General features: G+C 40.9%; 1 protein-coding gene and 2 long non-coding RNA genes across 3 annotated transcripts; all 3 read right to left on the bottom strand.

Moving 5' to 3' along the window:
• Positions 1 to 4,193: 4,193 nt before the first annotated feature.
• On the bottom strand, positions 4,194 to 5,870 carry LOC143128007 (uncharacterized). The gene is made up of 4 exons (XR_012987777.1): positions 5,780 to 5,870; positions 5,657 to 5,698; positions 5,502 to 5,549; positions 4,194 to 4,381 (listed from the first exon to the last, which is right to left on the bottom strand). It is a non-coding gene; the product is annotated as an uncharacterized LOC143128007 (long non-coding RNA).
• An 18-nt stretch (positions 5,871 to 5,888) lies between these two features.
• On the bottom strand, positions 5,889 to 9,579 carry LOC143127044 (Fc receptor-like protein 3). The gene is made up of 9 exons (XM_076288346.1): positions 9,249 to 9,579; positions 8,851 to 9,123; positions 8,478 to 8,747; positions 8,120 to 8,386; positions 7,706 to 7,972; positions 7,285 to 7,401; positions 6,795 to 6,825; positions 6,272 to 6,312; positions 5,889 to 5,917 (listed from the first exon to the last, which is right to left on the bottom strand). Exons 1-9 carry the CDS (start codon positions 9,577 to 9,579, stop codon positions 5,889 to 5,891), a joined length of 1,626 nt encoding a protein of 541 aa, XP_076144461.1.
• A 1,201-nt stretch (positions 9,580 to 10,780) lies between these two features.
• Positions 10,781 to 14,142, bottom strand: LOC143128008 (uncharacterized). Its single transcript, XR_012987778.1, has 3 exons — positions 14,062 to 14,142; positions 11,229 to 11,264; positions 10,781 to 11,032 (listed from the first exon to the last, which is right to left on the bottom strand). It is a non-coding gene; the product is annotated as an uncharacterized LOC143128008 (long non-coding RNA).
• Between the last annotated feature and the right edge of the window lie 2,077 nt (positions 14,143 to 16,219).

Raw genomic sequence — 16,219 nt, forward strand, 5'->3', positions numbered from 1 at the left:
CAATTGCGAATGCTAACATTATAATCAACAATTACATAAACCTGCATGCACAAAATATGCATGTTTTTCATAATTATTCAGCAAAAAGAACAAATGTTTTTATTTTTTTTTACACACCCTCCTTGTGTGTAGTGTTCTACATCTTCTTTCCAATGCACACAGTGGGAACTGAGAATTGGGAGAGCTTTCATACTCAGGTGAATAAGCTCCATTTAGTATAACATGCTCTGCAGAGGGAAGAGCAGCGAGTGTTTCGGAGGGTGGGGGTGTGGAGCGTGAAGTGAAGTGAAGTGAAAGGCCACCCACCCACACTCACCCAGCCGTCTCAGAGGAAGAGAAGTTGCGGACAGCGTTTGCTCATTGGCTGCATATAGGTATTTGCAGCCTCATTTCCAGGCAGCTCGTGGCCAGAGCCGCAATGGTCTCTGAGTGTGTATGCATGCATGTGCGTGTGTACGTGCATGTGTGTGTAAGGGTGTCTGCTTTAGTTAGTGTGAAGTTAAAGGTGTGAGATCTCATGTGGGCTTTTCTAATGCTTTCACAACACAACACAACACAACACAACACAACACAACACAACACAACACAACACTGCATTGCAAATAAACTGTGTAGCAAGTATATAGGCTTACTACATACCACCTATGTTTTTGCTACCACCCAAAATATTGACCCCTGATATTTATGTGTGTGTGCATGCACGTGTAAGTAAGCGTGTCTGTTTCAGTCAAGTATTCAGTTAAAGTGAGGTGAAACAAGGAGTTGAAATGGAACAGGGTCTGCTGCAAATGAAAGGTTTAAAGGGTTGCCGTATGATCTGATGTGTTGAAGGCCACACCATAGTTTTCACAGAAACTAGGGTTTACTCACAGATATGCGTCATTTCTCATCGAGTACAAGCAGTCTAACCAAAAGAAAGAACCAAAAGAAAAGCTGATGACAAACAAGCTTCTAATAGTGCTTTTTAGAATAGGCCTGCCATCATTTCTCCATACTGTGAGTGATCGGCAGTTTCCAGAAAAGCAGAAGAGCCATATTTCTTATCTGACGTATTTTGTTGCCAAAAAATGAGAAGGGAAGTGGATCAATCAACATAACAACACTGTCGATCTATGCTTCTTCAGTGTAGGAATCCCCCTTTCTGGTAGCATATCTGTACCCATCCAGAGCTCAGTAGTGGTTTTTGGCACAGGCGAAGCAGGCAGCGGCCCGGGGCGGCATCTTGCCGAGGGTGACGGCAAGAACGCTCACCAAAATAAATAAATAAATAAATAAATAAAGTAGTTTTTAGCTTTCATTTGCGCTAATCAGTTTACTAACGCTCAATTGCACGTCAATCATATTTCACTGTGTGGGGAGTGGGCACCATATATAGGCTAGCCTACTTCTCAGGTGCCCGTGCTTGCTGCTGAGAAGGTCTCACACACAGAACCACAGAAGGGAAAGGAGGAGGGGCGGCCGCGGGATTCACTATGGAGCACGTCTCCCTCTCCCTACTGGAGCGGGGGAGTGAAGAATATTGCACAACTAACACAATTAGTAGGCTATAGTCAGTCATACGAATTGGCTTCAAAACAGCACATTTCATTCATAACATTGTGTATACAGGGCTACATGTTATTTTTCTGGATTGTGAAATAGTAAAAAAAAAAAGATAACAGCCTACCTACAAAACGATTCTGCACACCAAAATGAATTGGTTTAGTATTGACGGTGTTGAGGGATAGGGGATTTGATTCTGGATTGCCAAATAAACAATGGACAAAAAAGGGTCAAGCCATCAGGTAGGAAAAAGAGCAAAGGAGAGGAGAAACAAGCAAAAGATTAATACAGCTATGGCGTCTGTTTATGAGTAGCCTATTAGTCTACACATGTAATGAAACAGGCTAATGTTAATTAAATGTTTTGATTATTATCCTCTTGCTATGTTGCTATATGTGCTATTATACATAGGACAACAGTTGTTTTGAGTAGACCAGAGTGCTGAGGGGGGTGGTCGTCCAGGGCGTCATATACAATATGACAAGGGGGTAGACAGGACAGGGCATTGAGGAAGAATACAGCATAACATGAGGAGAGGGGAGGAGAAAAAAGCAACCCCCAGACTATGCTCCTATGGGGAGTACAGTGTGGGAACAGGAAAAAAAACACCTCAGCAACTTAAGCACATACACTTTACAACGACATGGAAGACACACGGCTTGCAATGGGGGGGTCACCAGTCCAGGCAAGCAGCCATCCGGTCCTGCAGCCATTTGCGGCACTGGTCACAGACCTGCTTGTCAGACTGGGGGTACAAAGCGACGAAGGCGAGGGATGGGGGGTAGACGGGCAGTATTTATGACATGTATTTGAAATGCGTATTTTAAATACAAAATAGTATTTTGTCATTTGTATTTTATTAGGTTGAAGAAAAATGGCTGAAGTATTTTGTATCAAAATACTTTATGGGTGTGTATTTTTCCAGACTAGCACCTCTGACTGGTGCTGACTTACTCATTTGCGTAGAGTTGTGATCAGAATATTGAGATGATCCAGTGCAATATGGGTAACGTGTAGGTTGTTCACACACTCTCACACCAACCCCAAGTTTCTTGAGAACTTCTGTCATCAATTTCTTGAGAACTTTGATCACCCAATTGGAACACATGGAACTGGTTATGTGGTTTCCCTGCAACATTGCTCAAAAAGTTGCCCCATGTATCACCTTAAGCAACATGATGAATTCATATTTATGCCCCTTTACATCAACATAACACCATTTAGTGTACCAGTTAAAAACCAACTAAAAGGGTCATGATCCTTCCTTATCAGCAGCATTACATAGTGCAATATCAAGCAATCTGGGCATGCATTGACAATGTCAGAGACTTTGTACCACTTGACAAGTTCAGTTGTGACTTTTCGAGTGCATGTTTGATATAGTATTTAGGCTAGCTATAGCCTATGGGATGTAACCGGCAGGTCAGCATAGTTGATCTGTTGACTGTTCCTAGGTTTATGGCATGTCTTGTACTGTAGGCAGAGAAAAGCTGTTGCTCTCAAACACTGTCCACTTAATCAAGAGTCAGTGTATTGATGATAGCTCAAAGAAACAGATACAGAAGGTTTGCAAAGTGATTTCATACTCCCTTTTCAAGAGTATTTTTAGTATTTTCAAAATACAAAAATACAGTATACAAGTATTCCACGAAATGACAGCTTTAAAATCATTCTGATGTTACTCTGACTTACTATGCAGAGAAATGTTGACTAACTGGGTACCATCTCAGCACTAAAAGGCATTGAATATTGTTTTAGGAGCTGGGGTAGTGTGCAGTAGCCTGAAAATACCCAGGCTTACACCGTTTTTGCTCTGGGGACAATGTAATCAGATGCATATTAGCAGTAATTTATTATTGCTTCATTACCATTAAAACGTTTCGCATTTTTGCATTTTGGCCTTGCCATTAATAACCAGCTAGATATAACCATGTTATGACCAGTATAATCATATCATCAGCACAAGGCAAAGTGTGGACGAGTACAAGTCAGCTGATATCACTCTGTCATTTCCGATTGAATTATAAGAGCAGACTGATTGCTATAAATGGAGGGAATCAGCGCTTAAAATCATGTGTGTTTCCTGCAATGTTCGCCCCCAAAAACAACCAAAATGCTGATAATGTTCTTCAGTGTGCATGTGAAACGAGAAAAAACCCGAATCCAATTCTGCAGCAAAGCAACACAGTTTGTGAAACACAACAGTGTGTCAGTGCCAACTCAACTGAGTTAATATTTTGTAGTTGATGTGAAATAAATGAACAAATGAGTCAGCATTAGACTGCACAGGATGTTGGTAATTCATTGCAACACAAGTGGGGTGGGGGGCCAGGAAGTAACAGTGAACTATCAGCCGTCACATAAATTTAACTTGAGCCCTCTACTGGTGTAGATACAATATTACCTAGAATATGCAGACATACTGTACCATACAATTAAATGGTCATCATAATTAAAAGACACAAACATTTGTTATAGATGGTGGGGTCTAGATGAAATCACACTGTGTTATGTTGCTTCATTATCAAGAAATGTGGGTTTATGGGTTTATGTTAAAAATCACAATGTTGCAAGGCCTTGAAGAGGGGAAATTAACAACAATAACAACAACAACCAGAACTTCACAAGAAGTTTATTGTGGAGCACACAGTGAATACTGCTCACATATCAAGTATCATCAAGGTTGTTTACGTATCTACTGTCATCAAAGTGAACTGACCACAGTGTGTGTTGCCCACGTGTGTACAGTTCTGTTCCATTCCCAGCTTGTTCTTCTCAGAAACGCTGAAGTTGCTTCACTCTGCTAATGAATAGGGGCTAGACACTGGAGAAGCATTTCCTAGACACAGGAAAAAGGTATTGTGACTGGATACGTCCGTCTGTCCCTTTGGGTGAGTCTGTCCACATAACATTGAAAGTACTAGTCTGATCTATGTCACATTTTTATACAAGGCAGAGGGTCACCAAATCTCAGTCGTGTTACATGACCATCCACATCAGGCTCAGAATCCAGATATTAGGGGCAGCCGTGGCTTACTGGTTAGCGCCTCGGACTTGTAAGCGGAGGGTTGCCGGTTCGAACCCCGACCAGTAACTGCTGAAGTGCCCTTGAGCAAGGCACCTAACCCTTCACTGCTCCCCGAGCGCCGCTGTTGTAGCAGGCAGCTCACTGCGCCGGGATTAGTGTGTGCTTCACCTCACTGTGTGTTCACTGTGCTGAGTGTGTTTCACTAATTCACGGATTGGGATAAATGCAGAGACCACATTTCCCTCACGGGATCAAAAGAGTATACTTATACTTATACTTATTGGAATTTATATGATATGATACATGATATGATATGATACATGTCCTTACATTCATTACATTACCTTACATTCATAGCAAGTCTACTTTAACAATGCCTATGGGCCTAGGGCACTAACTAACTACACACACACACACAAACTCGCTGTTCCAATTTAAAGGGATATTTCACCATTTGGGGAAATACACTCGTTTTCCTGTTCACTCGTTTTCCTGTTCTCTGAGTCTGACAGTAACACTTTTAGCTCCAGCTTATTGAATCAGATTAGACCGTTATCTTATAGGAGAGATGCTAACGGTCTAATCTGATTCAATGAGCTGGAGCTAAAAGTGCTACTGTCAGACTCAGAGAACGGCTGGATGAACTGGGGAAAGGTAAAACTCAATTGTTTAACTCAAGGGGAGGTGGAAAACAATTGTATTTCCCCAAATGGTGGAATATGCCTTTAAAGTAACACACTGAGGGAGGGATGCACAAACTTTTTGTAGCAGTGTGATGCTAACGCTACAATTGCAAGTGGAGAGCGAGGGTGTGCTGTTTCCTGACTGCTGTGGTTTTAATTTGTTGACTCCAGTTGACATGGCATTTCTCAAAATGTGACATTATTGATGTACTTAGTAAAGTGCAGAGAACAGGACTTTTAGTTCCTACCTCCCAAAGTACAGAGACCTGCATCTGATGGATCCTCTAGCATGCCTGCTGAGACATTTAAAAAATATATTCAAGGGTTTAGAATGTAACCTCCCTAATATCAGTAATTCCCGGTTCATTTCAAAGTCATATTTTCTCCATCTAGTGATACATACCCATTTTGCTTAATGACAGTTTGTCGTACACTGCATCCATCACTGTCAAAAAAATAGACATCAATGAGTACTGGCACTGTGATAAATGATAAAAAAAAATCTGGTTGTCTGTTGAAACCTCACCTGGTCTGCTCGGTTCTGTGAGTTCGATAGTTTCATAGATACACTCTAAAAACTGCTGGGTTAGAAATAACCCAGCGCAGAGTCAGATAAGGACAGACCCAACATTGGGTTATCTTAACCCAGCGGCAGAGTCAGATACTGTAAGGAGCAACCCAACATAATGTTGGGTTGCTCCTTACAGTATCTGACTCTGCCGCTGGGTTAAGATAACCCAATGTTGGGTCTGTCCTTATCTGACTCTGCGCTGGGTTATTTCTAACCCAGCAGTTTTTAGAGTGTAGGAAGCCCTTCTAGAGGTGAGAGTATTTTAAGTGTTAGGTTGCACTAATCTTCATTAAAGTCTTTCAGAGTTTCAAGTTCTCAAGAAATATATGGTATTACACTATAGTGAGTTTGAATGCAATTTTTATTTTTATTTTAAATTTACAAAAGAGGAAATATGAGGTAGGCTAAAACGAGATATAATGACATTCAAATAGAGACCCTCCTCACCTCCATCATACTCATCAGTGGTGTTTCTGCCTGCAAGACCACTAGAGGGAGACAGCAATCTACCAAATTAGTTAATTTGTAAAGTCACCAAATTAGTTCATATGTAAAGTCACCAAATGAGTTCATTTGTAAAGTCACCAAATTAGTTAATATGTAAAGTCACCAAATTAGTTGATATCTAAAGTCATTCAACACAGCATAAAACCATAATATATCTATGGGACATTTTATTCACCAACAGATAATAGTCTCTTGAGCAAACAAGGTGGCTTTTGACCGCATTAAGTAATTGAGTAGATGTTGATAGAATGGACCCTATGCATGGAAGTCTTTAAAGGATTTACTGTATGTGTGTGTTATTTTTTTTTATTTTGGGCAAACAAGATATTCAGTGTCGGAGTGAACATGTAAGGAGCATAATATAACAGAAGATGCCGTTACAACTCAGCTAAGATTCCACGGGAAATAAATGAGCTGACTAAAGAGCCTTCTGTGCATAAGGTGCATTGTCTGGGTTACTTACGGCCCTGCACTAGACGTGTTGGACACATCACCTGCAGAGGTACAAGACACAGTGAATGGCAGACGGAGGAGAGAAGCACAACTGACCTCTTAAAGTGTCATATCTTATTTAAAAGTGCAATCTGCAAATTATTTTCAAATGTACTTTTTGTCAAATTCAGTGATTTGCTGATCACACACGTCTAGTTCAACATACGGTATATAAACTGTAAATGGGAAACAAACATAGTGACACGTACAGTAGAGCCATGAACAATTACAGCCAAATCATTTCAGTGTTTCGCGAGCATAGAAAGGAGGGCTGATTAGCTGTTGACCTCAATGAAAAACCTTTCAATCTCAGAATTGTTGTCTGCACCTTAAAGCTCTATGGGGAATGTACACAAAGCAAAGGTACAACTATGACAAATGCTGGTATGATCACTTAGAGAGAGTCTTGGTGCAAATCCCAGGTGCAGGACAGAAAAACCACATGAATAACTATAACAAACCTGTCTGTCTTCTGCAGCAACGTGGTAGAACTTTTAAAATGATGATAGTGAGGACCACTCCACCGGCCACACCCCCAGCCACAGCCACACCCATTATTAACAGACTGGACCCAGAATCTGAAAAATATTCAATCAACATCTTATAAAGAGGGCAACAATCACACAATCAGATTAGAGGGCTGTCACATCATGTATTGGGAAGGATTTAAGTTCTACAGAATGGAAAAGCCTACTAGCCTACTAACGCAGAGCTGGTGAGCGAGACTGTGTAGACTGACTAACACTGAATAGAAACAATGATCTTAATATAGGAAATATTAATGTAGGAAATATACTCAATTTGTGTCTAGCTTTGTATTAACCACCATGTTTCCATATTGTGGAAAAAAAATGAGCAATATGAATAACACAATTTACTCACCCCTCTTACCAATAGGAACTGAGTTACTGAGCTGTGATGATGTGGGTTTCTCTCTTCTCACCCCCTGGCACCAGTATGTCCCCTCATCAGAGTCAGTAGCTCTGGTGATGGTGAAGTTGTTCCCCTCAATCACGAGATTGTTCTTCTTGTCCTTGTACCACTTATATGTCCAGTTGCTGTGTGACTCTATCACACACGTCAGAGTGACCATCGTCCCAGTGGACACAGGACTCTGTGGCTCTGCTGTTAGCTTAGCTTTAGGTAGAGCTGTGGAAGCATGAACACAGAACAGTTGTATTTGATCTGAATGGCATGTTTATGGCCCTCATCCACATTGGCAGTGATGGTCATGCTACTTTCAACAGGTATATTCAATGGCTGGAATGACCTGATCTTCAAAATGAATTCACTTACGCATCATATGAAGATGAACTTTTTTACTGGGTTGTGATGATATAGGTCTGTCTCTCCTCTCTCCCTGACACCAGTAAGTACCCTCAGTCTCAACAACGTGTTTAATGGTTGTGTTGATTTCAGACCTAGCGACTGGTTCAGGGTTGTTTCCTTTATACCATTTATATTTCCATCCATATGAGGACTTGACCTCACACTTAAAAGTGACTGTTTGTCCCGGAAACACATGATTCTGGGGTTCTATTGTTAGTTTAGGTGTAGGCAGGGCTGTGGAAATAAGCATGACAGAAATAAAGAGAGGCATTTGATGTGCATATCACAGATGTAGACATAATCATGAAATAATGGACGTACTTACCCTTTACGTGAATATTAACTTCATTACTCATGTGTGATGATGTGGCTCTGTCTCTCCTCTGTCCCTGGCACCGGTACAGACCCTCATCAGATTTAGCCACTTTGATGGTGGATGTGTTGGTATCAGATGTATTGAATGACTCAGAACTGTTGCCTTTATACCATTTGTATTTCCATCCAGGTGGAAACTTAAACTCACAGTTCAGAGTGACGTTCTCTCCGATGAACATAGGACCCCGGGGCTCTATAACCAGTTTAGGTTTTGGTAGAGCTGTGGGGATAAGCATGATAGAAAATAAGAGCATCGTTTGATCTGCATGTCACATATGTGGCACTAAAGATGCAGAATAAAATATGAATATGGACATGCTCACCCTTCACATGAATATAAACGTCATTACTCCTTTCTGATATTGTGGGTCTGTCTGTCTTCTCTGCCTGACACCAGTACCGGCCCTCATCTGATCTCACATTGGCAGTGATGGTGATGTTACTTTCAACAGTCATAGTCAATGGCTCAGACATGTTATCTTTGTACCACTTATACGTCCAGCCACCGAGTGAATCTATCTCACACTTTAGAATAACAGTCTCTCCAATGAACACTGTATTTCTTGGCTCTACAGTCAGTGTAGTTCTGGACAGGGCTGAGGACACACAAAAGGAGGGAAAGAAGAACCTGATTTAATCAACTTGACACATATCTGGACCTGATTAGTAGGCTAGTGATAGAACAATAATCACTAATCTTTCACTTGATGAACTTACTCACCCATCACCTGAATATTAACTTCATTACTCCTTTCTGATGCTGTGGGTCTTTCTGTCCTCTCCCCCCGACACCAGTACTTGGTCTCATTAGACTCTGCAGCTCTTATGGTGAAGGTGTTTTCCACAGACTCAAACACTGGATCAGAATTGGATCCTTCATACCACTTATATGTCCAACCACCGTAGGACCCTATTTCACACTTCAGAGTGACGTTCTCTCCAGTGAACACAGGACTCTGGGGGTCTAATGTTAGAGTAGCAGGGAGGGCTGTGGAAACAAATATGATATGAGGAGAAGGATGAACTTTAAGCTTGTTGTTTCCCAGTAACATGTATTCAGCACCGTGAATACAGAATAACAGATTTGACAAGAGAGCTTGAGTAAAGTAGCTATATGTAATTTGCAGAAGTCGAGTTGTCTTGAACGCTGCCATGCAACACTTTTACAGTGGCTTGCATATAATACGGTGCCACAAGATGGTTTTACAACATGGTAGTGATGGGGACGAGACCGCCTATGCCGAGTCCGAGTCAAGACCGAGTCTTTGAAGGGTCGAGACCGAGTCGAGACCGAGTCTGTTGGTTTTCAAATACAGTTGAGTCCGAGTCAAGACCGAGTCTTTGAGGAAGCAAGTCCGAGTCGAGACCGAGTCCTTTAGGAGTCGAGACCGAGTCGAGACCAAGACCATAAAAAAATGTCAGTTTTCATATTCATAATTTAATATCACCCCAGTTAATAATCAACCATTAGGCCTACAGACTAAGCTAGATTGGGAATTGTTTAGAGGAGCAGTCTTAACGTCTTAATATGGACTATGCTGACCTACAGACACTCACCGGCAGCAGAGCCATAGAGATAAATAAACGGCTCTGATGGCAGTATCTTTGCATTGCACCATGGGATGTCATTTTCAAATAATGCCAGTCAACATTGCATTTTATTATTATTGTTGTTATGTGTTGTGTGTTTTTTTTATATGAACATAAAAAATTCGTTGGTCTCGAGGACTCGGTCTGAAATTACGAGTCCTTCTCCTCCCACTGTGGTCCGAGACCGAGTCAAGACCGAGTCTTTGAAGGAACGAGTCCGAGACGAGACCGAGAAAGCAGAAATTGGTCTCGAGACCGGTCTTGTTTTACTTCAATAATCGATGGCACAATTTACCCCAATGCATTCTCTTCAAAGGCACAACTTACCCCGCACCGGGGGCAAGTTGTGCCACAAGACCACTTTTTTCAGAAAGCTATATCTCTTAAATACTATATTTCAGATTGAGACCGGACTCGAGTACTACATCACTACAACATGGTTTATTAAGAGCCAGGACATCGCCAGCTGATTTGAATGCTAACTTCAGTGGATCTCTGGACAACACAGATCACAGGCAGTTTTGACATTATGTTTTATCACATTCTGTTGCAATTTCTAGGTCATTGTTGGATGTTTTACACAATTAAAAAACTACATGTAGCAGCTTTAAAAACAGACCTTTTGAGCAACACATGGATCTTTCATGGAAAACATACCTCCGAAAACAATAGGAATGCCAGGACTGTCATAGCTTTGTAAATGTCCCCTTCTTCCAGAGCAACGGTAGAGACCACTCTCATCAGGGAGTGAGATGGTGATGGTTCTGTTCATAGAACCCTGTAGACTGCTACCATTCCTCACCCACTGATACTGCCAGCCTTCACCCTGTGTGATGTCACACCTCAGCGTGACCCTGTCTCCACTGTAGAAGGGCTGCTGAGGAGACTCTGTGGTGATCACAGCCCAAGGTATGTCTACACAGCCCAGGTTAAGTATACTCAACATTAATCATCCAAGCAAGACAGAATGGGACGTACAATGAACAGACAAGCAAATGAACTAGCAAGCAAGCAAATGAATGAATGAAGAAATAAATCCAAGCCAAGCCACCATTTTTTCTCATATTTTGTACTGTAGTGGAAAAACACAAAAACTCAGAGATTCTTTTACCTGCTGTGCTACAACAATAACACAGGGAGCCCAATACTGAAACAAAACAAAATAATCAGTGATGTCAATGTTTGACTGTATTAGGACATTTACATTCATTGGTTTATCATTTATTGGGGGAGCCGCGGCCTACAGCGATTCGGACTTGTAACCGGAGGGTTGTCAGTTCGAACCCCGACCAGTAGGAACGGCTGAAGTGCCCTTGAGCAAGGCACCTAACCCCTCACTGCTCCCCGAGCGCCGCTGTTGTAGCAGGAAGCTCACTGCACCGGGATCACTGTGTGTTCACTGTGTGCTGAGTGTGTTTCACTAATTCATGTATTGGGATAAATGCAGAGACCAAAGGATCAAAAGAGTATAATATATACTTATACTTATCAATGGTCCGTGTACTTTTGCGTTCATTCATTATTGTATTTTGGAAGTGAAATGGAAAAAGGAATATGGACCTATGACTTTTTGAAGTTCAGTCACTTGCTAAATGAAAATGATCCCGTATTTTTGCCTATTTTATGGATTAGGCTACAAACACATTGTTGACTTAATGAATGGATAATATGAAATGCAATAAAGAAAAATAAAGGTCATTCTTACAGGGGGGGCTATACCAGGCGCATAAGTGAAGCGTTCCATTCTCGACGTATACAGTATGCTGCAGCACTTAGCTTGATCTAAAATTGTTTTTACGTGTTGCAAACGGGACACTTCAGTTTTGTGCCTGGTGTAGCCCCCCTGTAACAACGTTATTTGGACAGTAGGTTACCTGAAAGGTCTGAACTAGATTTTATGAAACAATGGTCCCTTTGGTCGCCTGCCGGTCATACCTTTTTTTACCGGGTTGGACTAGTCTACAGATGTTTAAACACCGAATGTGCTTGGGGTTGACCGTAGGCTAATAGCCTATTTCTGTTTGTTGACAAAACATCAAGTTCCAAATGCACATTTTGAGATAGCCTAATCTAGGCCTACTCCTCACTTCAGTTGGTCATTGTGAACGTTGCATGTTTTGGCAACATGTGTCACAGGTTATGTCTGTAAGTTATAGCCTTTATGCCTCAAGAGACGCCATATCATACAGATGCCCCCCCTCCATCAAAGACCAGTGAAAACCTTATTTGTACTTGAAGGTCTATCTAGTTCAGACCTAGGTAACCAACTGTCCAAATAATGCGGTGTTTCTTTATTGCATTTTATATTCTACATTATCCATTCATTATCCAAGTCAACATTGTCTTTGTAATCCCTGGAATAGGTCAAAATACTACATCATTTTCACTTAGCAAGTGACTATAGAACTTCAAAAAGTCATATACCACTTGTTTTTCCATTTTCCATTTCACTTCCAAAATAGAATAATGAATGAACACAAAAGTACACGGACCATCTATGAATGATGTAGGCCTACTCTTAACAACATAATTTATAACCATCAGATGCATTGTCGTAGTCTGGCAGCACCCCCGCTATCTTAGCTTGGCATAGTGAATGGAATCTCTTGTCGCCGGATAGCATGTCGTGAGTAAAAGTGAGCCAACAAAAAACATGTCACGCAACACATGAGTACGTTGTCTCACTCGCAACAGCACGGACAATCTCATTGTCCAAGTAACAGTGGTTTGCCTGTGCTTTACCCCAATATACACACTTTTACTTACGACATGCTATCCTGCAACGAGAGATTCCATTCACTCTGCTAAACTAAGCTAGTGGGGTTGCACGGAGCATGCACAAAGACAAAAATGCTTTTGCTCACTTATCGGAACGTCACCTATTACCGCCTTTCCCTATTTCCGCCCTCTTATGTGTATGTGTCACTTAATATTCATTTCTATACAAACCAAGACGGCAGATTTCTAAAGAAACCCAAGCACCCACACCATAAGTGTATCTAAATTATGTACCAAAAATGACATTTTACCGTGACTCGAAGAGCTGTAAGGCTGCTTGTACAAATCCGCTTGGAGCTCCAGTGGAATTTTGATTTGTGACGAGAATTCTAGGCACCCACAATCCCAGCACTAATCTCAGAGCGTGGTAAACAAAATCGGATATTTCAGGCAGTAAAAGCCCCGGTAAGAACCATTTTGTTCAAATCTACACACCTATGGCTACTGAAAAATGTAAGGTTCACTTATCAAATGTTATTTTGAAGTATTAAAAAAAATCATTGTTTTAGAATTTTCGAACGAAAGGGTCTTAATAAATGGTTCTTTTACAATATCAAACTCTAGGGGCGATGGTGAATAACCGAATTTCATGACGGTGGCGTGTTCCTTTAAGACATGCTGATCTGTGTATCAGTCTAACTTTCTGTTTTATGATGTTTTCATATTTGAAGGATGATATCTGATTTGTACAAATAAATCAATTTAATTTTATAACTAAACAATGTTGTTTTAGTTTAGCATGATGACTCCCATGGTAACCGGAAGTCCAGTTCCTTATTCTCACACTGACACTGTCCACACTGATTTCAGTTAAATTACTACCCTTGTGTGTGTGTGTGTGTGAGTGTGTGTGTGTGAGAGAGAGAGAGAGAGAGAGTATGTGTAAGTTTGTGTGTGTGTGTGTGTGTGTGTGTGCTTTTAAACACATTTAAATGAGAGAAGCACACAAAAACACAAATCCACAAATAAACTTATTTCTCAAAAGGTTGGTGTATTCCTTTCATATTGGCAACATGACACCAAATATAGCATATTATCAGTTGTGTACAGCTCACAAAGATGTTTGCTGACTGAGGATCTATGTCGCTTCCTGAAACATTGTCAAGCACCTACTGTAACACTCCTTCATTCAAAAACAGACATAGATTTCTAGAGGAAATACTCACCGAGTGCTAGTATCAACGCCATGATATAATGCCCATGATCTATCCAAGTGTTATTTTTTAATATGCTGTTTTCTAGTTAAGCTCATTAAAGGAACTAAACATGTCTGTCTGCATCTGAGAGTTTTTGCTTCTCCTTAGCTCTCTGTCTATCTCAAAACTCATCTCTGTTCTCACCAAATGTGATGGGAAGTGTGCGCTCTGGTCAACCTCAAATAGGTCAGTTGTTTGTGGAAAAAAGTTTACACACTCCTTGGTATTCTTTTTTGAGTTTATTTTCTCATTTGGCAGATAACATTTCGACCTTGTGGTCTTCCTCAGATTCACTAGTGAAGGTCGAAACGTTATCTGCCAAATGTGAAAATAAACTCAAAAAGAATACCAAGGAGTGTGCAAACTTTTTTCACAAAGAATTTACTTTTTTTGTTCAGTACCTGGGATGTGCACAAAGTCTCCTCATAAGTGAACCCAATTAGGGGCATTTGTGACAAGTTCCTTTCGGTGTTTCTCAAAGTTGCAACATATTGATTTATCCTTTTTTTAAATACTTTTATTTTCAAAATAACTCAGGGCATTTACAATGCAATGTTCCTCTTAGTGGTGTTATTAACCAAAACCCCTTTCTTTTTTGAGAGCTTTGCATAGTCAAGTTGCATACTGTACATTATCAGATCGTCTATCTTCCTCAATAAAATACAAAAAATGCCACACACACACACACACACACACACACACACACACACACACACACACACACACACACACACACACACACACTGCTGCATTTAGTTTAATCTTAAGTTAATAAAAAAGAGATATCAATTATCATCAACAATGAGTCAGCTGGAACCTGCCGCTCTTTTTCTCTCCCTCTCGTGTGTGCCCAGACGGGTTCTCAATTTAATGGAGTGGCATAGGGCCTACGTTCAAGTTGGATATTTATAGAGGACCCGAAAAGTATCATCTTTATGTAACATGCTGTTGGTGCATGTTGACATTGTATACTTTCTCTAACAAGAGTGAAAAACAGTTTGCAGTACAGCTACTATTTATTGGCTAAATGTTGGTCCTTCCTCTGTCTCTCGGTGCCCTACGCACAGTGCGTGATGCGTGTGGTGGTAATGATCACTGATCAGGCAACTGAACATTTTCGCCTACAAACTCCTCAAGTTCCTCTCCATCTTCAGCTAACTCCATAGACAATAAAATAAACGATCTTGCTGCTTCAGGTTTTGCGGCCTCCGTTACATGACATCAGCCCCCTACAAAGGAAAGAGGTAAACACAATCCATTAATTGCGTTAATATTATGTAACGTGTTATGTATTTGTGTTATGTACGACGTGTTATGTTTTTTTACTTTACTTTACTGGCTAACTCCCTCCTCTTTCAGTCTATGCTTCCTGCTCTGGCTCCGTTTGTTCTTCTAATTCCTTGTGTTTTCTGGTAGACGCTCCGCTCCTTTCCATGGTCTCTCGCGCTGGTTTCACTGCAAACTGCGCGCAGCCAATGGGCGTATGAAACGTCATCACGTAGCATTACGGCACAGTGGTCATGGGAAATGTAGTTAGTACTGCCAGGGGGATATATGACCGAGAACAGAGCCTCATGCATGTAATGCCTCATGCATCACTGGCCAAACTGGCTAGTAAGTTTTTATAAACACCCACCAAAATGAATTTTAACCCGCATTTGGCGGGTTGGTGGGTGTTAATTTAGAACCCTGTCTGTATGTATATGTATCACATTTAATGATCCATGTATTTAATTAAAACCATGTTTCAATTTCTTCTGCACTTCTGCTTACTATGAGGTCAACCTATTCTATTCTATAAGGCCTAACCTAATTTTTCTCTGCACTTCTGCTTACAATGAGGTCAACCTCAACCTCTTTTAGTTTTGTTGTATTAGAGCCCCAGTATATCTTAACCAAAGATTCTAGAGTGCTCCGCTCTAAGGAGTGCACTAGTCTGTTTGATTGCATGACAGCATTCAGTGGGAAAGGAAATACAGTATTAGGTGTGGTCTATCCTTCCTCATGAGTTCACTGGGAAACTGTGAATTGACTGTTTCGGTTCTTTATTTCCTTTTAGTGATGTTGAGAAAATTGCCGAAAGATGATTGTTAATTGTACGGTCAGGAACTAAATGCTGTGTCACACT

This window comes from Alosa pseudoharengus, unplaced genomic scaffold (assembly GCF_046254945.1).
Source record: "Alosa pseudoharengus isolate Yale_2024_CS ecotype anadromous, Long Island Sound unplaced genomic scaffold, YU_APseudo_1.1 YU_APseudo_1.1_scf_17, whole genome shotgun sequence".
In the NCBI taxonomy this organism is placed as follows: Eukaryota; Metazoa; Chordata; class Actinopteri; order Clupeiformes; family Clupeidae; genus Alosa; species Alosa pseudoharengus.